At 35.6% G+C, this 27,054-nt stretch overlaps 1 protein-coding gene across 2 annotated transcripts in view; it reads left to right on the top strand.

The window, feature by feature from the left end:
• The first annotated feature begins 7,814 nt into the window (after nt 1-7,814).
• LOC145694867 (NCK-interacting protein with SH3 domain) overlaps nt 7,815-27,054 on the top strand; it is a 52,826-nt gene continuing 33,586 nt past the window's right edge. The window contains exons 1-4 of one of the 2 annotated variants that reach the window (XM_081771568.1): nt 7,815-8,025; nt 17,409-17,505; nt 19,811-19,991; nt 23,289-24,239. In XM_081771568.1, the coding sequence (XP_081627694.1) occupies nt 17,468-17,505; nt 19,811-19,991; nt 23,289-24,239 (1,170 nt within the window). In that variant the 5' untranslated portion in view covers nt 7,815-8,025; nt 17,409-17,467. The remainder of the gene's footprint in view (nt 8,026-17,408; nt 17,506-19,810; nt 19,992-23,288; nt 24,240-27,054) is intronic. The other variant, XM_081771569.1, reaches the window with a different exon arrangement.

The following is a 27,054-nucleotide window of genomic DNA, read 5'->3' as shown; positions in this document are numbered from 1 at the left end:
AGATTGTTATCGGAGACAACCTTGCCAGCCATTTCTCCCCTGCTGTCATTCAAGAAACCAAGGAGAGAAATATCTACCTGGCTGCTCTTCCACCCAACTCGACGCATCTGCTCCAGCCGCTAGACGTGGGTGTATATGGGCCATTAAAGAGGAAGTGGAGAGCCGTACTGAGGTCATGGCGGAAGGAGACCCGACGAAAAGGATCGATTCCCAAGGAACACTTTCCTGGTCTACTGTGCCGACTAATGGATTCCCTGGCTCAAACCGTAGGCGAGAACCTGAAGGCAGGATTCCGCGCTACAGGTCTTGTTCCCTTCAACGCTGAAGCTCCGCTCTCAAAGTTACCGAAAGTGCGCGATGCACACAGGTCGAGAGAGAGATGAACACAAGTCTCCTAGAGTTTCTTCAGAAATCCAGAGCGGGACCAAGCACCAGAGCAAGCACGAGCAGGAAGCCTACAAAGGAAGATAGAAGGCCATGACGAAAACATCTCTGCCATTTGTATGTGTGACTATCGAAAGTACAAGGGTGGAAGAGAGTGGATTCAATGTGTCCTGTGCAAAAAATGGATGTGTGGGTTGTGTAATGGTGGATCAAGAAATCCTCAGTATGCTTGTTACGACTGTGATGTTGACGACTAAGGTTTTTCTTTCCATTGTTACATGTAAAGATAACATACCGGTGCATATGTAATTATGTTAAAAGTAAAGTAAAGTAAAAAAAATAAAGTAGAGTAAAAAATAAAGTAACAATGTAAGGTAATGCACCGTGTATGTTCAAAGTAAAAGATGTTAAAAGTAAAGCTTTAGAAAAAGTTGTATAGTGGTGTATACTGATGTACCACAACAAAATAAAGATTTCGTGCATATCATATATACAGCATACTGTACCTTACACATGACCGAAACAGTGTTTTATACACTTTACACAAATTCCATGTCAAAATAACTCCATACGTTGAGTAACTTTGAACTTATGCAGCAAATACATAAGATGTCAAAGTAGCCCCACCCCGGGGCTACTTTGACCGGTATTTCTTAATTTCTTCCCGCCAAAACTTACTTGTAGAGACTTAGGTTTAGTAGTGGATGTGATAGCCTAGATACCTATTGTTATGATGAGAATAGTATCATTCTTGGTTGCAGAAAGTGTCCCGTGTACACATCTAAACTAGTCCAAAACCTGTCAAAGTTTTAGTGCATTATGGCGTGAAACAAATATTTCTTAACGGCTTATATTGAAGGAAATTTGCTACAATGTACATATGTGACAAGCAAGTAACGTATTGACATGTAGGGCCTACGTACAATTACTGTGCTAAACAAAGTTCAGATTTTAGTAGAAGAAAGAGAAAAAAATAACTTCTAAAACACTTATCAGATTCCACATTGAAATTTTCCATTTTCTTCCATCGCAGTACCTACCTATCTTATATATAAAAGAGAACGCACAAATCCTTTGTTCCCTCATCACGCTAATACGGCTGAACCAATTTCTTTCATTTTTGGGGGGTTATTAGGATTTGGACCCTAGATGGTTTTTATCATATCACTTTAATTTTTAATTACCAGTGTCTTGAGATAATTGACCATTCAAGTGTCCATAACGTACAAATCCTTTGTTAGTTCATCATAGGTAAAAATAAACGTATTTATATGCAACCCGCATGACCGTGTCACTCGGCGGGTTAACATAAATGACAGGCGATATAATGTTAACATTTACTGCAATCTACTATGGTTTTTATCATATCACTTGAAAGCGAAAAAGTAAAAATTATCTAAGTAACAAAGTTTATTGCGTTCCGGGGTGACCGCAGCGAAGCGGGGCGGGTTAACATAAATGACAGGCGATATAATGTTAACATTTACTGCAATCTTCTATGGTTTTTATCATATCACTTGAAAGCGAAAAAGTAAAAATTATCTAAGTAACAAAGTTTATTGCGTTCCGGGGTGACCGCAGCGAAGCGGGGTGAACGCTGCTAGTTTGTAGATAATATATACCGAGAGCGCAGAAAAAGTTATGTTCTCTTTATTACATTTAAATTAAGTTTCGTTTGCATTATTAAAATATAGTTTTTAAAAAATCTCTTATATTTTAATATGAAAGAATAAAATAATAATAATAATAATAATAATAATAATAATAATAATAATAATAATAATAATAATAATAATAATAATAGTAAAATGAAAATGAAATGAAATCCTTGAGTTTCACGTCTCACAATTATGCCGGAGAGCTAAAGGAGACGATGATGATGAGAAATGAGTGAAATCAGTGCGTAGCACACTTTTGCGCCCCCCCCCCAACCCCGCAAAGTATAGAGAAGGGGCCCTAGTTGTAAAGCCGATAGAAGTAAAATTGAAGTTCTACTTCTTTAAATCTTCAATCATCTAAAGACTTCGGGGCCCCCTATACGTCGGGCCCCCCCGCACTGCAGGGGTTGCGGGGGCAGCTGCTACGCCACTGAGTGAAATGGTGGAATGAAGAAAGTGGAAGGAAACAGAATAACACCGAGGAAATCCACGCACACGTTGCAACATTTGTCTTCGTGATAAAAACAAGTTCCACTGTATCAGATTCATATCCTATTCGAGTTATGTATGACCCGAGTACATAACTTGCAGGGGCTATGGAGAAAAATCATAATATTTCCTATTCGATGACGTTGCGAATCTTCGGAGTAAGCATGTTTTCATCTTTCAACATGTCCTTCCACTTGTGCACGTTTCAATGCGATACTCATCGAGGAGTTGGATAGCTTCCCTAATAAGTATAATATGTTAGCAATATAAACAGTCCTGAAACATTGGTAATTACGTGACACATATTAAACCTACTTATGCATTCATTTACATGTTTTCTTCCACGAGATCAAAAACGTATAACGACCATGAACAGGCCCGAATTTATATATTTTGCGCCCCTGTGCTCTAAATAATTTGCCACCCCCCAGAAAACGAGCAATATTGGAGTTGAATTCATAGACTTTGGGTTTGCTGAGATGAATGGTAATGGTTTTAATCCAATTCAACTTCAAGGTCATACCCCACTTCCAAGGGAGGGGGCGAGTTTTTAAAAGTAATCGAAAACGACATATCAGGGGTATAGAACCATTACCTGTAAAATCCATTTTTTAATTTTGTCAGGAAACGAAAAAGAATTGACCTCCTTATGTTTCAGAATTGATGAACAATTGTTTTTGTTTAGTGGTAGATTTGACTCATCTGCGTTAAGCAGTGACCACTAAACAAAATAATTGTTCAACAATTCTGAAATATAAGTTAGTCACTTTTGTTTCATCTTTTGACAAAACTTAAAAATAGATTTAGCAGGTTTTGCTTCTATACCCAGGGGTGTAGCCAAGGGGGGGCCCATCGGGGCCGGGCCCCCCCAAATGGTTTCCTGCCCCCCCCCAAATGACCAGCTTTTAAAACATCATAGTAAAATTATCTCGCTTCATTCATTTAAAAGTAACAAAGTTTATTGACAATTAATAATTTATGGTAAAATAGTAAGGAGAAATATTGTTTTTTTCCATACCGATCGAAAAATAGGATACATTTTTTTGTGACAGCAGATTACACAATTTACTGCGATTTATATTTGACAGTTTGAAGACAAACGTATTAACAAAGTACTACAAATACAGCCATAAAACAAAGGTATTAAACTGATTTGTAACTACAGTATATTTTTATATGCTTTAACAAGTGTTTTAAAAGACATAGAAGATGGAAAATTTGGTGAGAAACAATGTTTTTATTCAATTTGTATTTCATTCGCTCTCTCTCTTATTTCTACTCAGTGTAATAAAATAATTATGTTTTTTAGTCACGAATAATAAATATTTTTGTCAGGAAACCGTAAAGAAATTAAGGGAAATTTCAAAGAAAATCAATCTTGTGTAGATAGGTTCTGTATACAAGGTCTTAAATTTAAATATAAAGGTAACCAAGAAAAGTTTTGTTGTTTTTTCACCCACCACCTTCGAACATTGATATGCCACCTAACCTGGAAGATCAAAAATAGTCCCATCAGCATCGACGACCTTCTGAAAACGTTCTGGTAGGCCATGGAATCCATCGCGGTAGAACTTGGTGGGCCGTGAAACGAAGAAAGTATCACGTGCATTTTGGACTTTTACTAGGGATTTGAACTGGCGTCCTCTAAGGTGATTGTTCAAAGAATGAAACAGGTGATAATCGGACGGTGCAATACCCGGGGAATATAGTGGTTGCAATATTGTTTTCCATCCAAGGCGGAAAACGGTGTCCTGAGTCATCTTAGCCACGTGGGACTTAGCGTTGTCCCGTAAACGAGGACCCATTTGCAATTCAGAAGCGATGGCTCCAGAGTTTTGAGTTTTTGTTGAGCACGGCTCAACTGCTGACACTACACAGTTGCATTGATACTCTGACCAGCTTGTAGCAGTTCCCGATGCACGATGCACCAAACACACAGAAGGACCTTATTCTGGTACAGTGCTGGTTTCGGCTATTTCAAATCGGTTCATGGGATGCTAACCAATGATGACGGCGCCGTGGAGCTTCGTATAGGACACACTTTTTTATCACATGTCAACGACTCCGAAATCACAGAAATGGCTCCGAAACAGTAAATAAACACAGGCGACTGCCGCGTTGCCTTCTGGCCCGGAGTCAAAATATGTGAGACCCATTGACCCAACTTGTAGTGCTTCACAAGTTGATGGATGTGCTGCCGAATGGTTTCTCCACACACTGAATTGTAATCCCAGTTCCTCTTTGTACATGTGTTGGTCTTCTGGCACGTGGTGTTTTCGGGTGTTTCGTCATCGTCCTTAAACTTGTTAAACCATCGCTGCAATGTCCGCGTCGTCACGACACCCTCACCAAAGGCCTGGCATATCTTCTGTCCCGCTACAGCGGCGTTTGACCTCCATTTGAACTCGTTTAGCATACATGCTCTTATGATGCTCTGTGGATGTCCCATGTTCCCTCTGTCTTTACGCAGTTCACGGTGTGTCTGAATTGCTACAACCAGGTAGTATGTTGGATATACCCACACCAACAACTGACGTTCGCCTTATCTCCACTCGCATTCAACTCACGGTGTGAGGTCCAATTGAACACAGACCTCCACGAAAATGGACAGAACTTTCTTGGTTACCTTTACAGTTATGCACAAAAGTATAGCGTTTGGTCCCGGGCAGTAGTTCTTGATTAAGCATAATAAAAACTATCTTGAATATAATTTATGGATAATAATAATAATAATAATAATAATAATAATAATAATAATAATAATAATAATAATAATAATAATAATAATAATAATAATAATAACAACAATAATAATAATAATAATAATAATAAGAAGAAGAAGAAGAAGAAGAAGAAAAAGAAGCTAAAATAGTGTTTTTAGTTTTCCAGAAGAAAACCAAAATTTTCCTTTCTTTCAGGCTTCAAAAACACTAACAGCAACACCTTTTTTTTTTAGCTTTGTACATTGTAGCTGGCCCCCCCTCAAAAACGACCGGCCCCCCCTACACAAACCTGCTGGCTACACCCCTGTCTATACCCCTGATATATTAGTGTTGTATTCATAGTTTTCGATGTCGCTGAGTTTAACGGTATCACTTTTCATGATGTTCAAGTTTATCCTCGCCTCTTGGGGTGGGGGTCGGAAAGATAATCAGATAAACTAGCTTATTAGTAACTATGCTAATTAGAGCGAAGTAAACACATTAACATATTTTCTCACGCTTGCGCGGAACTCTGCGGGTTGTTAGTTTTAAATATTACTTTATTGTGAATCTTAAAAAGAATTCAAACATTTTGCTGCCCCCTAAATTCTGCCGCCCTGTGCTCGAGCACAGAATAGCACTTACCTAAATACGGGCCTGACCATGAAGCATGAAACATTCAGAGAACAAAACTAACCACGTCAAGTTGTATTTTGAATCCTGCTATGTGTTGAAGATTCATAGAACCAAAGAGTAACTTAAATGACTGAAAATTACAGAACAGAGGTTTCTTAAAAAAAAAAAAAAAAAAAAAAAAAAAAAAAATACTGACTAAAAAGAAAGTTTATATTTTTCATTTCTATAAAAAAACTTCTGATTACGATCGTAATGTTTTTCTCTTTTTCATCTCATACTTGTCAATGTAAAATAACTACTTCAAACTTTAAAAATGCTATTGGAACTGGTAACTTATGGGACAAAATTAGTAATTTTTATATTATTTTCAAATGACTCTGAGATATATTTCTCTGCTAATTCTGTTCCAAGGATTAGGAGCATCTATCCTGTCTCCCTTTAAAATAGAAACTGGATCAATTAAATTTTGAACATTCTATGCAGTTGGACATAACGTGCCGGAGTTAAGTGAGAATGACCCTTTTATATATGTAAAAGATTTACAAGTTATTTTCAACCTTGTGCCACATTTAAACCTAGTATACCTCTGCACAAAACAATTAAAGAAAACTATATAGTACTTCTACAAACTGTGTAAATCATCAATGGTAGAAGAAATAAAGCAAAACTCCATTAGCTTAATACACTTAATACTGTTCACCTCTTTTTGCATGGGATCCTTGGTTCGATCCTAGCTCGCACGAAGTGAACTTTGTGATGGACAAACACTGTGCGCGTGGGTGGACGTTTCTTCCGTTTCCTCTCACTTTCTTCATTTCAATATTTTTCATCACCTCTGTCTCCTTTAGTCTAGCCGGCATAATTGTGGGACGTAAAATTTTTAGGGTCTTACGCAGAGTCGTTCAGACGCGTGATTAGTGCCATACTAAAGAGATCAACTAACATATGTTTCCTGGAGTAGTCAGGAATTTAGTATAACGCTAATAATGTGTCAAAATGACTCTGCATAAGGCGGATAGATTTCATTTCATTTTTTCAGTTAATTCTGTTGTATTTCGTTGCAGTGGTGCCCACCCCTTCTCATGTCCATGACGCATCCCCCCTCAATTGTCTTCCATAAAAAAATCTTTTCGAATAATTTTTACACCCCCTCAAGCATATTTTTATAGATTTTTGGTCCATGTTCTGTTAAGGGGGTCCAAAACCACACTGGACCTCCTTAAGCTAACCTAACCGAACCTGACCTAAGCTAACCTAACTTAACCTAAACTAACCTGACCTAACCTAACCTAATATAACGTTATATTATGTAATCAAACGAAAATCAATAGAAAGAAGTGGTGTCAAAGACACTGGACCCCCTTAACGGAACATTGACCAGATTTTTAACCCCCCAAATATTTCAATGGCGCAGTTTGCGTCATAGCCCCCCTTTGTGGGCACACCTGTTTCGTTGAGTACAGATCCATCCACGAGGTTAGTGCCTCTCCACAATGGAATACAGAAACAGAGCGAGAATCTACACTTCGGAGCACATTCCTAAAGGTTTGCGACAACGCAAAACAAACTCTGTGTTAGTTTGCGAAAAGGCATAGCACTTTTATTTGCAATTTTTTCGTTGCTTTTTTGTATGCAGAATTCGCGAACGCTGGTACGGAATGACTATCTTTGTCTTCTAAACGTTATGGTAGAGCTATTTAAATCTATTTGGTGATAATAACGAAAGAACAACAAATTTTGATAAATTTTGTTCACAGATATTTGAAAATAGTTGCTCATTAATTTAAGTTAAACAATAAGGGCCTTATGCAGAGTCGTTTTGAAGCGCGATTAGTGCTATACTAAAGATTTCGACTAACATAGGTCTCCTGCAGCAGTCAGAATTTTAGTATGACGCTAATCATACGTCAAAACGACTCTGCATAAGGCGGTAAAGGAGTATATGATGAATAGTCATATCAATTCATTACAATTTCTTAGATATAACAATTTTTCCGAGAAAAGTTTTCTGAATTGGTGATTTGGCAAAGATGATGAAACGCATCGAAATAATAATAAAACAAATGAAGAGTGCAGCCCGCTGAGGAACTGAAGATAGAAGCTGAGAGCTGTGATGCGAATATTGCTGAGAAGTACTGATTGGTAATTCGAATTACGTAAGTATAATGTATGAGAAAGAAGTATCATAAGTTACCTATCCTAAGTAGGTCAGTAGGCGTATAAAGTATAGTAAATATGTTAAAGATTAGCGCTATGGCTTGGGCGTAGTATTTTTTATTTTTTTACTTCCAAGTTAATTTTAGATTAAAATTTTATGTCCTAATACTGCATAATTAACGTATATATAATTACTGAAAGAATCTTAATGTCTTAAAAAGTTAACTTTGATGATATATATCCTTACCTATGCAGAGGGATCTAATGGCTCAGTACTAGAGCGCTTACCTATGGTACGATGGGTCCACGGTTCGAACCCAGATTGTGGGAATTCGTAGTGGACAGCATTGTGGTTATGTAATTTTCAAAAGGTTATTCTGTTTCCTTCTACCTCCTCATTTCACATATTGTGCCAAACATTTATTTTTGTTTATTATTGTATTTTTGAAAATGGCATAACGTTGGACGTTCAATTAAACATTCTATTTCGTGCACTTTATTAAGATGTACAGATGAATTTGTTGATTCGCAAAAAAAGAATGATGGTTAACGAACTAAAGCATGTTGACATATACACATATTCGTTATGTATCAACATTCACACATGAAAAAATTGAGAATTGATTAAGAATCCGTCTTAAAAATGTTAATTTTACGGTCAAAATGAGAGAATGCATATGAAAGAGAATTGTGTAGGATATTATTCCTCTGTTGGAGGATTTTTGGCCTATGTTTAGCAGAAGGAGTCCAGGTCTTTTCTCTAAAAAATGTTACAGTTTTAGTAATTTCTTTTCACATTCGGTTAGTTTAGGGTAGGGTTGGTTAGTTTAAGTTAGGTTAGGCTAGTTTAGGTTACGTTAGGTTAGTATAGTTTATGTTATATTAGTGTAGGACTCCCGCATAATTTTCCAAAAAATGATAGAATTTCGCTTATTTCTACTAATATTACGTTAGTTTAGGCTAGTTCAGGTTAGCTTACGTTAGTTTATGTTAGGCTAGATTAGATTTGGTTACGTTATGTTACGTCTAAGTACTTGCATCACTCATTTCTCCTGTAAATTTTGCGTTTTATACGTGCTTCTGGACCCCTTGTACTAAACATACCCCGGATTTTTTCACAATGTAGGAAACGTGTTTACAAGTAAGGGCGAACGGTGGCTCAGTGGTAGAGCGCTTACGTCTGGTGTGTGTGTGCGGTTCCTGGTTCTTTCCCTGACCATGTAAGTTTGTGTGAACAAAATCGTGTTCGTTGGTTTTCTCTGGATACTCTCGTTTCCTCCCACATTTTCATTTCACCAAGTCTTCCATAACCATTCACTTGCCTTAATCATCGTCTTCCTTGACCTGACAGAGCAATTGTGGGACGTTCAGTAGAAAGATTTCATTTTAATGTATACAAGTGTGAAACTATTGCAATTACGGTTAAAATGAATGAGTGCATATGATGTACTGATTTCCATCGACGGAGTATTTCTACACGATGTAGGAAATTAGTAGTAAATGTTTACAAGTATAAAATTACAAGTGTGTAACGATTTCAAGTGCTAAAACTTACATATGATTTTGTAGCACATAATCTTTTCCAGTGCACATCAGTTTGAGTGCGTATTATCCATCTGTACACGATCATTTGGGCATGTGCCGGGGTAATAATAGCCTGGAATGCCTTGGGTAATCGTTTAAAACAAGAAAAGTAATAATAATAATAATAATAATGACTTGATTTGATTTTTAGTATAGCATCCCTTTCGGCAGCGAGGCTATACGAGACGTAAACCTACAGCTTAACGTGGGATCCAAACCACATGAGCTCCCGCCAGGAATCGAACCTGGGTTCCCCCACGCCAAAGGTGCGTTCGCTAACCGCTTAGCCACGAAAGAGCTCTTTTAATGTGATGAACTATTGTTATATTGCACCAAATATTACTCCATTATCACCTTATTGGGGAAACTTTACTATGCATGCTTAGCTGCACGTCTATAAGTAGGGCCCACTTTAAAAGTATAGGACATAGTAGAGCAGAATGGGGTAAGGAAAAGTAGAGTAGAGTATGATCGAGTTAACTCAGCATTAGGGAAGTTTGGATCCATTTTGTTAAAGTTAATCAACCGTAATTTCTTGTGTCTATGTCAGGAAACTAGGGCAATTTAAAGTTCACTTTCTAATTGCATGTAGGTAAGGCATTTCAGAAAATGTCGGTTAGTTTACGCAGATGTCAGCCAAAATGGGTGATATCAATAAAAATGAGTAATTACTTTTGAGAAGTCCTGCTCGAGAATCGGAGTAACCACACCTGGAATAACCTCATCCCCCAATTTCATATCAATAAAACAAACCACTACTCAGGTCGAGACTGCTCCAGATTTATGAACGTTTACTTGCGTTTCCTCTGCGCGTAGCAGTGAGTCGTATCAATAAAAGAAGTGATTATCATTTCCCCCATGGTCGTGACAGGGACATATAGCCTCGTTGCTGACGTCCCCATTAATCCCCCCCTATTCATTCCATTCATTTCTCCCATTGGGGTCCCGGATTCGATCCCAATCACCGCCAAGTTAACTTTGTGGTAGACAAATACCGTGTGCATGGGTTTCCTCATGGTTCTCCCACTTTCCTTATTTCACCATTTCATTCATTACTCATCATCACCGTCTCCTTTAGCCTAACCGACATAAGCGTTGGACGTAAAACTTAAAGATTTTATTTTCATTTCATTTCTCCCATCTGTGAGGCGGTCATTTCGTTTGGTTAACCTATGGCGCAATATCCTAAACGTCATGGAAGGGACAAGTAGCAACGACAGTTTCAATCAAAATACATTTGTGAATATTATAAAAGAGTTTCCAGTGGTACCTTCGAAATCACAGCTACCAGAAAGTAAACGAAGGAAAGCCAAAGCTTTGAAAGCAATTACAGTGAATTGGAACGAAATATCAAATACACCAATGACCGAGGCATAAATACAAAAGAGAATCTTTAATATTCGAACGAAAATAAAACAAAAAACTGATTTGAAAAAAACGTGAAAAACAAGAAAGTAATACTGAAACTATGGGAACGAACCTATTGGAGCTGATGGATGTTCATTCGAATACAGCATTGCCACGATTAACACGACAAGCGCAAATCACGTGTTGTCCAAGGTCCTTGTAGATTGTTTCGCTTTAAGAATGAAATCAGACACTTGGTCTTTTTTTTTTCCCTTTAAAAAAGAAAAAAAGTCCAACCAGTCACGTCATAAAACACGTCCATCTGATTGCATTTTCCACACCACAAGTTTCCTCTTCCGCCTTGACATAAAATACATTTAACGTATTCGTCTCCAAAAATAATAGGTTTCTTCATTGCCATGTGTGTACAGTCAAGTGCTGCGATAGTATCCGAAAATGTATATTGTTCTTGCCACTCTGCCTTTGCTGCTTGTATATTACGCACTAACTAAAAACTAACTAACTATATGGCCTATGGAACCCGGAGGTTCAATGCCGCGTTCACAAAAGCTCTCCACTGACTTCTATTCTTAGCTAACTGCATCCAGTTTCTACTTTGTATTCCAATCTCTGCGAGATCCATCTTAATATTGTCCTCCCATCTGCGACTAGGTCTTCCTAATGGTCGTTTTCCGATTGGTCTTCCAGTCAAGACTTTGAAAGCATTTCTACTTAGCTACATGACCCGCCCACCTAGGCCTCCTAGACTTGACGACCCTAACAATGTTGGGTAGATCATATTACGCACACTTGCCGGAAACTTAATCCAGTTTTCAGGTTTCGCAATAATCGCATTCACTACACTTGTAATAGTCATAGACACAGTACTTTGAGCCACACAAGTATCTTCTGATACTCCGACCTTTAGTTCCGGATCACTCACATAACGCAAGAAAACCCGCATCTTTTCGTCTTTACTTAGTGCGCTACCCCGAGTTTCGATTGATTCTCCTTAAAAAAAAATTATATAAAAATAAAGAATGTAGTGCTAACCACTCTACATTTTCTTTCCATGAACCTATAATGTTTTTTGTAATCACCTTTTGTAACATTTCTATGCAGTTTATAAGTTTTTCTACGCTGCAGGACAATCATATACTCTGCCATGTTTCGCACGGAGTCACTTAGGCTGCTATACACTATAGGATAGATCCTAGGAAATCTCTTTACGATTTGTCCTAGAGTCAAAATCTCAAAGTGTATGGCATCAAATCGCATGTCATTTCCTGTGTTTTGAACGATCCTATGAGATTTCTCTTGTTTAGAGCATGCTCTATTTCGGAAAGAAAATTTGTAAGATTTCAATTTAAGCGACATCAGGTGAGAGAAAGTGAAAACAAGTGAAAACAAACAACTGATTCAGTGTGTTGTGCGTTTATTTATCTTCTGATTGCGCAGGTTTACTTTTGGTGCACCACTCGTAATAATTGTTGAAAAATTATTATTTGTCACTCATTTCCTTTTTATTATTTCCTAAATGATTTTGCGCTAAGTGACATGAAAATAACTTATATGGCATAGATAAAATTCAAGGGGACCATCAAAGGCAATTATTCAAAAACTATATAACTATATATATATATATATAATTTGCCTATAAATACGGCGTCCGCATGTATGGTGTAAAAACTATAGTGCAAGAAACACAAACCAAACTGTGCTAGGTTGCCACAGAAAGGCACGAATAACTCAGAGCAGGGTGAAATAGGGACCGGAGCGTTAGCGAGGGGGTGCGTCCGAAGGAAGCAGGCGCGTCAGCGAAGGTAGTGAATACGAGTGGGTTTTAGGAATGATATAAGTTTGAATAGCACTTATCATGATATCAGGCTAGTAGCGCTCCAGTTGTAAACATAAGTTATAGCTTCTGTAAATTGTTCGGAAATACACCGGTTGTGGAAAATAGCCGGTCATCTTTTTTATGCACTCATTTAGGTAAATGTTTCACTGAAGGTGTCCACAGAACGTAAGTAATACAAAATTTACAGGAGAAATGAAAAATGCAAGTACTTAGATTTAACACGCCATACCCAAATCTAACCTAATAAAATTAAACTAACCTTATTAATAGAAAAAAAGCAAAATTATATACCCCTATACTAATATAATCTAGCATAACATAATATAACCAGTACTAACCTAACTAAACTAATGCGAACAGAAACTACCAAAATTGTAATATTTCTTACGAAAAATAGCTGGACTCCTGCTAAACACTTATTTCATCCGTAGTAAAACACTTATAATGATTTTACACTAGTAAACCTACACTTATAAACGTAAAATAAAAGTGTATTATTTTGAATTTAATTCTGTTCCTTGCATAATATGTCTTTTTATGCAAAGAATTGAATTTTACCTATTAATGTTCTAAAATGTGGTGCGCCAAAAGTATATCTGAACCCTTCTGACTTTTATGCTTTTTCTTCTTCTTCTTCTTCTTAGATGTATCCAATTTAACAATATAGCGCCTGATATTAATATTAGTGGGAAGTGCAGTGTTGTTAGCGTAGTAATTCTTCAACTTTGTACTTTTATTAAATAGAACTATTTCACAATGTTGATAAACGTCATTCGGTCAGATAGGAAAACTCTTCACGTGTATGGCACAGAAAGGGTAGGATTTCCTACAAGATATGTCATAACATTTTTCCGAAGATAAATCCTAAGATATTTCCTAGGATTTATCTCGTAGTTTATAGCTGCCCTTACTGAGCTTGCTCTACAAATTTGGAGAAGTTACTCGCACCACAGAGCAGTCTGAATTTTATTGATATCAGATGCAGAGTAGTTACTTAGCTCGAGAATAGAGGTGTGGCAGGGCTTTTCCGAGGTCAGCCGAGACGAGTAGTGCTCAGTTCTCCTTTTATTGCCACCAATGCAAGTAACTACATCAAAATTGAGAGTAATGAGTAACTTCTCCGTTTTATCGCTATCACTCAACGTTTTACATTCTTCGCTTGTCATTTGGGTAAAGGAAGGCTAAAGGATGATTAATGAAAGTGAATGATATGAAATTAAGTAATGGAAGGAGAACATGTGAGGAGACGGAAGAACACCGAGGAAACTCACAGACACAATTCCCGAAACTCTACCTTGTACCCTCAACTGCCAGTCAGGTTTATGATATTAGTCTACACAGTATTTCAATCATTCTCAAGTATAACGTGATGCTAGTCAAAATCTTTTTAAGTATTATTATCACTCCAAAAACTGTAAATAAATAGGCACTGAGTATTTTGCATTACACTCCTGTTAATTCTGTTCAACTTTTCTGAATTTTTGTACCAACAAACTATTTCTTGATGTCCACAGCTGTTAGTTGCTTAAACCTGTTTACGGACTTGCAAAATTGGGGAATAAGTATTGCTTATCCGTTGTGATATTTAGTAACTATAGCACGTACACGATTATTATCCACCACTGAGGCACTGCACCCTCACATGTATATTATGATTAAAGGTATCCCTAGAAATAATTCTCCAATAACTAAATTTCTTGCATGAAATATATCTATAATTTTTCGAGACATTGCACAATTCACTTCGAATTGTTGATGCTTTTCTACTTACCTTCGATTCTTGTGGTTCGGATGAAGCTGTTAGTCCACGTCTTGTATACCCTTGGTATTTAAAGAGGCATTCTGCAGTCTGAAGAAGGAACGTCATGTACACAACGAATTTATCAAAGTAGTTAACATCCAGTCCAAGTTCGTATAAGATAAAGCTCTGCGGTTTGCACAGGTTGCACCCATATCAAATGGCAGTTAGTGGTAGCGGGTAGGCGCGAAGCACAATAATGTTTATTTTATTAGGTGATATTTTTCTCCGTTGTTAAATCAGGAAAATCAGAAGAGAAAAATAGTTTACAGACGCACTCTGGAAACCACGTGAAATACAATGTTTCTGTATCCTATATCCATGCAAGTAAATACTGTGCAGTTTTAATAAATGTGAAAATGCATCGACACTTTCGAAACAATTCAAATTGAGAGCCACATATGCCTTAATTCTATTTTTTATGTTTCCCGTCGTCACTTCTCTTTTGAGTTTCTTTATTTGTCATGACATTCACACGTGATCGGATAAGCGATAGACAATATATATTTTGTTCAAATAGTTTATGAAATCTGTCAGTTATTTACCGACATTGATTGGTGGATTTGAGTCCAGTTTCGAATTATATTGCTGAATATTTAAGAAAGTTGGAAATTGCGGAATCCCAGTTTTTTTAAATAATAATAATAATAATAATAGTGATGAGTAAATAAGCAGTGGTTTCAGCCCTGTTTACCTGACGCCTTTCCCTTCGTGAACCGTGTATATTTCATATCTCCTCTTCTTGTCGCTGGTTGGTCTGACCTCTTTTACGATTTCGGATGCAGTCATTGAATTCTTAAATCTGCAATAATAATAATAATAATAAGTTCACCAATTTGTTTTACGAATATAGTTTATTTCTGTTAGTAGCTTGCCCCCTTCTTACTCTCACATTCCGGGGGGAAAGGGGGGTATACTAATAAATGTAGAGGTGTAGCTACCTACAATATTTATTAGTACTGTTTTGAAATTATTTGCATTCATCAGGGATGGTTTTTCTATCAGAATTTCTGACTTGCTGATAACATATTTGAATTTTTGATTGTTGAAAGTAATGAGGTTAGTTAGCTGGTTTGTAAAAATAATAATAATAATTTTATTGTCCTTGAACCAATTATGGCAATAGACAACGTCAAAATATACATCAAAATTACAATGTTAACTTTCACATTTAATTTGCGTAAAGTATTCATCTAATGAATAAAACGGTCTTTCTATTAGCCAATTATATAATTTATGCTTAAACACATTCATGGGACTTGAAGATAATTCACTTGGCAACCCATTATACAATTTTGGTTGACTCTTACCTGATGTTTTTAGTTTAACCTTCAGTAGTCGCGCCGCGGTCAAAAGCACCGCAGGGAAATTATTTTTTATCGTGTGCCCATTCTGTTTGTCCGACTGACTCCACCGTCTAGCTAATCTAATCCCTCACCTTCCCGAATATTCCTGCTCAATCACTTCGTTATCCGTTGTTTAGTTTAACTACTAGTAATTGTTTAGTGACTCTGCGGTGCTTTCCACCGCGCGCGACTAACCGTGTAATGTTTTTTCTCAGTGTTTCACTCTGCACGTGACCTTTGGTTTGAAGATGTTTTAAGATTTACAAACAAAAATATTATTTTAATGGACGGAAGAGAGCTCGACAGTTAACAAACTGACACCAAGTGTAAAAAAAAGAGAAAATTAGAAATGAACAGCTTAAAAGAACGGAGGGAAATGTTAGGAATAGACTATTCGGATAAATCAGCTGAGATGATTTCGTGGAAGCTTTGTCTGAGGAAGATCATAACAAAAAAATGTAAAATTGAGTGAACACGAAAGATGAAGTGAAGCGTCTGCGAGCGAGTCGGAAGATCTTAAGCCCAGCGATTCCCCGAATGTAGTCACAGTAGGAGAGGACGAAATAAGCGACTACGAAGCGTAGAACAGTGTAAATTTGAAGATAACCTAAAATAATTCAATGTAGTGCTGTATAGGTGAAGTTTCAAAATAACAGTAAAGTAAAATAATTCAATGGAAATTTGATTTGATTTTATTTGATTTCAATTTAGCGCCCCTTTCAGCATCAAGGCTATGTAAGACATGGACCTACTGCTTAACGTGGGATCCGAACCACATGAGCTCGCTCCCAGCGGGAATCGAACCCGGAAGTCCCACGCCAAAGGCGCTTATGCTAACCGCTTAGCTACGAGTGAGCTCTAATTGAATGTAAAATGCACTGTGAAGCTTTGTTTTATTGTTATGTTTACATTGTATTTATTTTACTAATTTACTATTGCATTTCTAATTTTAGACGAAACAAAGAGTTGAAAAAAACAAAATATCATCATCAGATTTAGAATTTTCAATAAAACTTGTGCGTAGTTATCAGTAAAGAAAAAAAAACATTTTATTCCAAATAAGAAATAAAAAAAAGAGTACATGTCTAATTGTAGATTCCTCTAATAGTTATTACTATAAAACTCATTATAATAATAAAACGTTTATTCCCTCTTAATCAGAAAAGATACAAAATTACGTTCCTAATACAAAAAAAAAAAATGTTTAAAACGATATTTGCAACACATTATGTTCGTGCGGTCCTTTTGACCGCGCGCGTCTACTGGCGTTACTTTTTCAGCGCGACTTCTCGAGGGTTAAAAGTGTGACCAATTTATGATTTTAAGAATGTTGTATGTGATGGAAAGTATGAACACATGTATTTGTATTTTTTTTTTTACTTTTGATACTATGCTAACACACTCAAGAATTTTAACAATTGTTTTATTTACTTGAAATACACTTTTTAGCCTTTATCTCTTCCCTGGAGTCTTATTCACGCAGGATAGAAAGAGGAAAAAATTGATTAATGAATATCAAGGAAATAAAGAGAGACGACTTGGCAAGGTAAAATAGTGTAAAAGGTACCTTTTTTTAATAATTACATTATATAACGAGAATCATGAGACGTGACTGAATCATGTTTTCAGTGTGAGTTTATGTTAATAAATTAGCCGCCGACGAAGGTGGGAGTTCTTATCGTCAATTTTGGCATTATTAAATGTTTAGACATATTCCTGAGTTTAATTTACTATAGTATTAAAACCCGCACCAAATATGAGTAAATAAATAAATATACGGTGTATGTCACCCGATTTAATAGCTACTAGACCGATCCAAATGAAAAATCGACAGTTTACAAGATAAAGTACAGTTATCTGCATGGTTATTATGTAGACGCAGGGTTGGCTGTTTAAACCAGCTGTTTTTTTTTTTTCTTTCTTCAAAAGAACCAACTGCTTTAAACCAGAAAACGAAAAATGTTCGTAAAAGTGTAAGTGTTCGTAAAATCTTGATGAACACACATTTATGAGTTTATCACGTTTCACTCTCGTAACCTAAATTACCCATTCATTACTCAAAAAGATTATACTACAAAAGCAACTTTTTTTTTTATAAGTTTACGAATTTTTATTTTGAGATTTTTTTATAGATTGTTGTGTTATTATTGTTATGCAATTGCAATCAAAGAAATTCTAAATATTATTTCGTTTTAATAATGCTTACTATTGATAAAATACATCGAAATGCCGTACTTTTGGGGGAGGTAATACAAACCCCACGACAGGCATTTATTGAAATCAGAAGTATCTTTTGTATCTATTTATGTATAAATGGCTCAGAGCCAAAGTGGACTCAAATAATTCGTATCTTTATTTACTTTTCTTACTGATATGCAAATTAAGTCGTTGTATTTCTTTAACTTGGACTAATAAAAATCGTAGTGAACTAACTTGGACTAAATTAGTTCTTCTGTACTCCGCAGTATTTTGAAATTGTCCATATGTAATTCTGTATAATGGTTTCACTCGTGCAACTGTTTATCTTTTTGTCCTTCTGCAATGACCCTTAACAATTATATTAACAAGTATATGAAAATTAGTACAACATATTTTTATCAGGAGTCCTTAGTAAGTGAGTCGGCAGACGCATCGCATTTATGGCCAATTAGTCTCGGTTTCGAGTTCAAATGGAGGACAAGTTCTCTCGGATGTAAACCGAGAAGCGATTTGGATTCCGCTTTAAGGTTATATGACTCCTTCCAGTATAACCTGGTTGTTGGATAATAACACCAATACGAAATAAACTTGTTTCTGTCCATATGTGATATAAATACATAGAGCAAATTATTTAAACCAAAAAAAACTGGTTTAAACAAAAAAAACAGGTTTTTTGTTTTTTTCAATAAAAACCATGGTTTTTGCCAACCATGTGTAGATGTGACGAAAAGAAATGTAAAATATAGGTAAAGGAATATCGTAGAGATGCTGAAACAGAACACCCGGTTCCAGGTCTTTCGAGACATTTAAAAGAAACACAATACAATATTGTAGATTCAAGAATTTTATTTAGAGCCAAGAATAAAATAAAAAGATTTGTTTTTGAAAATTCGTTTATTAAAAAAAAAAAAAAGGTTGGTTAGGCAAGGAATAAGAAACTAATTCAAGAAAACACGTACAATATTGACTCTAAGAAACCATTAACATGAACTGGCAGTCTTTCCTACTTTGACAAGGAACATGCAACTTGAGACCAGTATTTCACAACAAGCTGCGTGACCATTTAATGTGTAACGAGCAGGTATCGACAGAGTGTCTTTGCACTGCGCTATCGTCTTGAGTCCCCCCCTTTGTATATATATTTTTTATTATTATTATTATTTTATTAGTTTACTTGTTTCCTATGTTTGTGCTTAGTTAGCAAGACTTAAGTGGGAGCCGAAAGCTGGAAGATCCAATATATTTTCAGGAGTCGGAATTTCACTTAAGCTAAATGACTGTAATATTGTAGCTTGATCTGTAAAAATATATAACATTAACTTTTCCAATTATTTAAGAAAGCGAGTTATAATTATGTCTATTTTTTAATAATTGTTATTATCTAATCGTTGTAATAGTTTCTCTTTAGACATGTCTTTTTCTATGATTATAAACGTATTTCCTGTTAGTATATAGGTAGTTCAATGCAATAGCTGGTTTGCGGGAAACTCTCTGAGATCAAACTACGAGAGTATGTGAAAAGATTATTATTGTATGTGTGGTAAATCAAGTCACGTTTAAAAAAATGGTGCAACATATTTGAATAGTAATTCTGTATTATTATTATTATTATTAATTTCTAAATAAATGACTAGATTTCTGTGTACTTTCAGATACAAAATCATGCTTCGTGCTTTATACACTTACAATGCAACGTATGAGAGAACTCTGAACTTTAAGGAAAATGATTATTTTGTTCTTCTGAAGGCAAGCGATAAGAAGAAATGGTGGCAAGTGTGTGACGCTGCAGGCAATATTGGTTTCATTCCATCAAATTATGTAGAACTTGTTCAGGTACATAGGAATTAATTTAACAGTATAGGGAAAAAATATATATGGTAAGAACTTGTATTGTCTCCATTTGTTACTGTACTAAACCAGTGCCAATTTTCAGTACTCCTTGTATTTCATCTTGAAGAAAGAAATGGTTAAAACTGAAAAATAAAAGTCAAATAAAGGGATCAGATACATGAAAACAAGAATATATTAGTTGTTTTGTTATCCTCCACTCCTACTACTTATTTGGTGATAAGAGAACTAATCAATGAAAATCCTCCTTTACATACTTTATCGTATATATTTTATTTTTCATCATTTTGTGTTTTAAGAGATTCTTAGTATCCTCATTTAGTTGCTTCCTTCCTCTGTTTTTTAAGTCAACCTTCCTTGAGCATGAAGCGCAAGGTATACCGAGATTTTTAGTTCGTTTGAGTACATTGAAATGTGGAGAGTATATAAGTTCTTTCGAAGTTGTTTTATCTTCAATAAATGTATAAGTGGGATGTCCTATGTGATTGACAAGTAGAACTTAAATCTTTATTTCCACAGCCGTACTTCTTAAGGCAACGACTTGTGATTTAATAAATTTAAAATACAAAGTTTGGAATAATAAAACAGCTCTAGGAAACGAGAATGACCAGAGAAATAATGTAATACTGTTTGTCTGCAAAAATGAAAGAAAGACTAAGTTGGGTATCAATATTCGAATCGCGTAAATGTCGTACATACACATTAATTAGTATTGAAGGAAATTGAGCGTGTTTACACAAAATTTGCTACTTAGAAAAAGGACCGTAGAGTAACTTAATACTTCTGTGTCAAGTACCAGGGATAGAAAACTACGTTATAGTTTAAAGCTTTATAAACGAAGTTTAATACATATTAGAAAATAGCATAAAGTAAATCATTAAGAAAAGTACAAGTAATGCTATTTAAAAGTAGATGAATTTTACTTTAATCTAGTTTTGAAACTCAAATTATATACGCCAATTAAATTTTCTGTATTCCATGCGAATGACCCATAAAAACTTCTCAGTTTGAAAACATAAGTAATTTCATTTAGAATATGGATAACATTACTTTTGTATTTGTTTGATTATAAAATAACATATGAATGGTATTAGACTTACCCGTGAAGAGACAAGCTTGTTCTGCATTTTCAGTAGTATTAGCACGAACAATACTTGCGACTCTTTTCAAATATATTTTCAAATGTAAGGATTTGCGAATTTGAAGGAATTGCATACTTTTATTCTGCTTTTTTTTTTTCTTTAATTTATTTGAAGATACCATATTTTTAAAAAAAATATTGTAAAATCGGTGAATCGTATGAACATTTTATAATTCGCTTTCTATTCTGGGCGTAACGGGTTAAGGTGAATCAGTCTATGGCCAAGAAATAGAGATCAACTAACATTAAGAACAAATTAACCAAGTTATTTCAATATAGCTAATACAGGGTGTCTCAAAAGTCCCCTGACGTAGGGTAACTCTGTTATTATCAGTTATAACAAAATGTGAGAGGGAAAGCCGTCTCCAAATGTGATGTTTCCAGTCTAAAGTGAAAGAATTTTCTAAATCGGACGAGCCGTTTGGACTGTACACACTTTATGTACCCAATGTTAAATGAAAATGCAACGTTGCCATTTACTAGGAGGTGCATACATTTTGTAAGAGTATCGGTACATGTTTGAGATGGGGGCTGGTCATCGACACGTTAGCGTAAGAGACAGTAACTTGATTCACTTATGTTGCGGGTTCAGGTAAATGGCAACGTTGCATTTTCATTTAACATTGGGAGCATAAAGAATGTACAGCCCAAACGGCTCGTCTGATTTAAAAAATTCCTTCACTTTAGATTGAAAACATCATATTTGGAGACTGTTTCCCCTCTTATATTTTGTTGTAACTCCGATAATAACAGTTACCCTATATTAGGGGACTTTCGAAACACCGTGTATACAAAATGGCATATTTATATAGAAGAATAATTAAAGCATGTCGTACAGAAGGTGGTAGATTCAATCAAAATAAGTTTACGGCAGGGTCCCACGTTAACAGATTTACTACATTATTTTTTGTTGAAAAATTCGTTGCCTAAGCATATGATATCAGTAGGACGCCTTTCACAGAGAGTTGTATGAATGGACACATTAACATCCTGGAATATAGCGTCATTGCGCGGAAATAGCATCTAGACCAAAGGATGAACATGATCCGCTAAAATGGCGACATAATCACAGGTAGTGATGCGACCAGTAAGCATTAACACATGACCCACTGAAAACCAGAATATTGCCCCCACAGCATCACAGAATCTTTGACATGTTTCATGGTGGGCTGAGACGCTACGGATCATAAACTTTCTCAAATATCCGCCACATATAAACAAGGACTGTGGTTTGAAATAAAGTGAACAATGACTTACTGGTGTCGTGCTAAAACTTTTATGATTCCTTAACAGCATTTAAGGAATCCATGTATGCCCAAGTCTTGTAACTTGATTGTCGACACAGGCTGTCTGAGGTGGTGCTTGAGTCCCCCTGTTACTAACAACACAGCATCAGGACCGTTTTGAGTAACAATCCACTTTAATGCTCAGAAGATCTGTCATTGAAGGTTTTCTTTAAACCTCTGCTCCTTTTCGTCGATGTGCTTTTGCCATGAGTTTTATAGACACTGTTTCTCGCGACACACTCAACACACTTACGCTTTCGTCATGTTCACACCACATAACCGAGCACCAAATATTTTCTCTCTTTGGATATGAGAAAGGTTGCTCATTTGTTACTATCACCATCGTACTTTACTGCACTCCTGTTCTACTGCTCCTCACGTAGTACAGTTTGCTCTAACCCACCACTACCAATAGCCCGACGCTGCGGTCGTGACCTTACCGTTGCCAGCCCAGATATCTGACATGTTTTCAGCTCCTGACATACCATTAAATTGATAAGTATTTTTGTATCTCTCTAACTGTTATCCAATCCAGATAGTAGTACGGATTTACTTACCCTATGAATATTCCTGGCTAAGAGAATTTCAGAGTTAATTTTCTTATTACTGATTATTTTACTAAATACTAGTACTTTGTAACTAATAGAAAATTACACAGAAGAACTTTTTTTTATTATGTTATCTTTTTTTAAAAAAAGTTGGTAGTTTTGAGACAGAACTAGTGCACATTTAATTTTCTTGTTGCATTGTTCTAGATTTAGAAGTTATGAATATATACATGTGTTTGTGTGTGAAAGACAATGAAGAATAATATATAGATAGACGATAAACTTTACACCTATTGTGTATTTCTAGGTTGAAGTGGGTTTTGTGCTAGACTTCGTTAACACCTGTATAAAAAGTGCACAGAAAACATCTGATGAAGGAGGAGTGCTTCCCAAAGAGAAGCAAGATTTACTGATGAAGCTGTATGACATCAACAGGCAGTTGAATGGAAGAAACAGAAAAGATATTCTCACTCAAGCTGTGCTTCCCAAAAAGAAGGCACCTCCACCGCCATGTCGCAACTTTCATTCCCCTACAAACCTTGCTAAGTCAGACAGTGATATGAGTCTTAACCATGCAGATCTCCCATGTCCCGGTGGCGGTTCTCCATATCTCAGTTCACAGACAAGCATTAAAGAAGCCTCTTTAAATACTACAGAAGAACGTGTATCTATAACAGAGGAGCCTGGAAAGAAACCCATGATACGAATGTCATCTCACGATTTGAATACCAAACCACATCCTGAAACCCCTGTTCCCAAACAATCTCAGTCAAGTCCAGAAATAAAGCATCTAGGTCTTTCAAATACTCAAAACAAGAAAGTTAGTACACCAGAAACAGGGAATAAATGTCATCAAAATTCCAGCGTCAATCACAATGCAATAGGCGTGGCTTCTGGCGCGTCGTCTGATAATAATGTCCGCTCGAATCCTAAAATAGCGCTTGATTTGGTTGAACAAGTTCGACGAAATACACAACTCAGCCACGAATTGTCTCGAATTGCAGTTAGAGTTGTTTTGATGAATCTCCAGAGGTATCTACCGTCGGTTGCAGACGATTTAAATGTAATATTAAGTCAGTTGTCAGGGCCTCTGAAAATGACACAAACTTTTATTGAAGATACGCAAGATGCGCATAGACTCCGTGTGGTATTCAAAGAATTGACGTCTTGTAAGGAAGATGAGCAGCAAAGAAGCTGGATGCTGTATGAGGATGAACAGATTATAACCGAATATATCACGGAATTATCATCAATTCTGGTAAGTTTTAATTTTAGTTTGTGATAGGGAAGGCCGGGGTAATAAGAGACAAAAAAAAAATTCTAGCACTTGTATTGATTTCTTGTAAAACTAGAAAAAAATGTATGTGATTGTACTAAAAAAAAAAAAAAAAAAAAAAAAAAAAACCTGCTGATGTATTAACACATTTCTCCAGTTGCTTTTTCATGCCAAAAAAAAGGGGGCCTCTCACTGCTCATACAAATAGAATAGAAAATGAGTAAGAGTTTTAAGAAACATCTTCAGACAATTCTGAACAATTTACTTTTTTTCAGATCTGAAATATGTACATATGTTCCCGAAATATCAAGATTTAAAAAGTAAAATTCAATAGTTCGTTCGGAAAATTTAGTTACCTGAGTATTAAATATCAAAAACCATTAAAACAAAGTATAGTTGAGTTTTACGTAATCTAGATGCATCATGAACAAAACTCACACTACCAAATAAAAAAGAATGCAGACAAGAAATTTTCTGGAGAATGTCGAAAATGAACTTAAAAAGTGCCTAAATTCGCAATAAAGAAAAAACACTGCATTTGAAAAATAGTTTTAGCTAACGTAAATGGATTGAAGAAGCTATTAAATTGTAATCATACAAGAAGAGAACAGTGAAAAATGTTGTAAACCTATTGTTGATCAAATTTTATGTAAAATGTAGCCTATATAGAAAAATACATTTTCGAAAAATATGTAAGATGAATATTAAACCTTTTACGATGTACAGTCGAACAAACATATGAAAAATGTGCGAAAGAGTTTGGAAACGTTATGCTAACCTATGTAAACTCCAAGTTAACATTTAAAAACCTCATAAATGTAATTTAAACTTTAGTGTAACTTAATTATAGCAGGTAGGCCTTATTAATTATCTTAGGCTGGACCACTTAAATAAACATATGAAAAATGTATAGGCCAAAAAGAACTGTTGGCATATAGGCATGAATTTAACAAATGTTAAGAATAGTCCTACAAACACCTAGACCTACCAAAAGAAGAGGAGTCATATTTAATCTTTCTGTTTTGGTTTCAAAAGTCCTTTTTCACTTTGCTATAAACACAACAAATTTTTGTAGCTATCCTCTGGAAATCTGGAATGGCCCATTTCCATCCAGTTTGATAGGTCCATAAAACACAAATTTGGATGTCACTGTTTGAATGTCATCATAGACAGGCCAATTGAAACCACTTAGTCCTTTTTTTAAAAAATTTAACCTTGCACGGTCCTTCATCTGGGAAAGCAATAACCCTCCCAATTTACCAGTTATGATCATAGTACATGGCGTAATACATTTCTAAGCAAGATTCTGCTCTGGTTGGATCAATTTCTCGCGGCAAACTTTCACCAGTTGATGATGAAATTAGTTGATCCAAAGCATATTCTCCACTGTCACTATCTATGCACAGACTGGATTGCCAGAGTAGGAATTTTCCTATTTACTTTCTATATACAAAAAACTAGCAGGTTATACTCCTCACATGCGCTAAATAAACATAAAGTTGAACTGGGGTAATAAGAGACAGCTGTCTCTTATTACCCCTTCAAAATTTCTAAAAGGGGTAATAAGAGACATGTCCTCAATTGACCTGAAATGCAATGTTTCAGATTTTTTGAAAACTTTACACCAATCTTCATAATCTTAGTCACAAAGTTACATAGCAGTTATTTCCACATTTGTAACTCTCTTTTCACAATAAAATTTTATTTTAAAACAGTCACGAACTTTCGTGGTAAGTTCAGAGTGAAGGTATTTTTACATCGCGTGACAACAATATAAAAACTCATATTAGTTCATAAGTACAAGTGGAGTAGGAAAGTAAAGGTATTGACGGTTTCATTATTTATTTTTTTTTTTTATAATTTTGATTTTGATATTTAGGGTATTTTTTGGTCGTGTCTCTTATTACCCCGGTCTCCCCTAATACAAATGTATTTAAAATGTATGCCAATAAAAACGTAAAGGATCAGCAAATTTAAAATAAAAAAAAATTAGTTGATCTAAAATTTGATGATAGTAGTAGTTTCAACTTGACTTGTATATTAAACATAAGTTACTCATACTCTTAAGGAGCTCCTCCGTGGCTAAGCGGTTAGCGTACGCGCCTTTGGCGCGGGAGACCCGGGTTCGATTCCCGGCGGGAGCTCATGTGGTTCGGATTCCACGTTAATCAGTAGGTCCACGTCTCATATAGCCTCGCTGCTGAACGGGACGATAAACTCAAAATCAACTCAACTCATACTCTTAAGGACCTGAATTAAAAAAAAAAAAAAAAGAGAGTAGTGTGTTTTGTTTAAATTATTGCAAGCATAATCTTGTGTACAAAACATACTGATTCTTTCATTAACATTAGAAGACTTTATAGTGACTAGTATATATTACGTTGTGCCTCTTTTTACCTGCGTTCCTAATGCTAAAGACAGTTAACATAAATTAATCCTTTGGGGATACTATGGTTCCACCATAGGTCATCTATTTAAAATAATAATAATAACTAAACTTAACCCGTAATGATTTTGCAATGAAACAACTATCCAGTCCGTACATAATGACACACAACATATACAAAGAAACAAACTAAAACACACAAAGTTAATTAAGCTGTATTATATTAAACGAGAATAATAGGAAATAACTCTTTAGTGTCCTTGTTGAAGTGTATTTTACATGTGCTTTATAGAATTCTATTCGCAATATCCTGATCGGCTATACACACACATACGTATATATATATATATATATACTAGTTGAAAATCCGTTTCTTCGCAACGGGGGAGATGAATTTGGACTTAAACTGCA

The sequence above is a fragment of the Thermobia domestica genome, chromosome 9, assembly GCF_964235325.1.
Source record: "Thermobia domestica chromosome 9, izTheDome1.hap1.1, whole genome shotgun sequence".
NCBI classification, from domain to species: domain Eukaryota; kingdom Metazoa; phylum Arthropoda; class Insecta; order Zygentoma; family Lepismatidae; genus Thermobia; species Thermobia domestica.
Note: the sequence above shows the minus strand (reverse complement) of the source record. Positions and strands in the feature narration are given on the sequence as shown.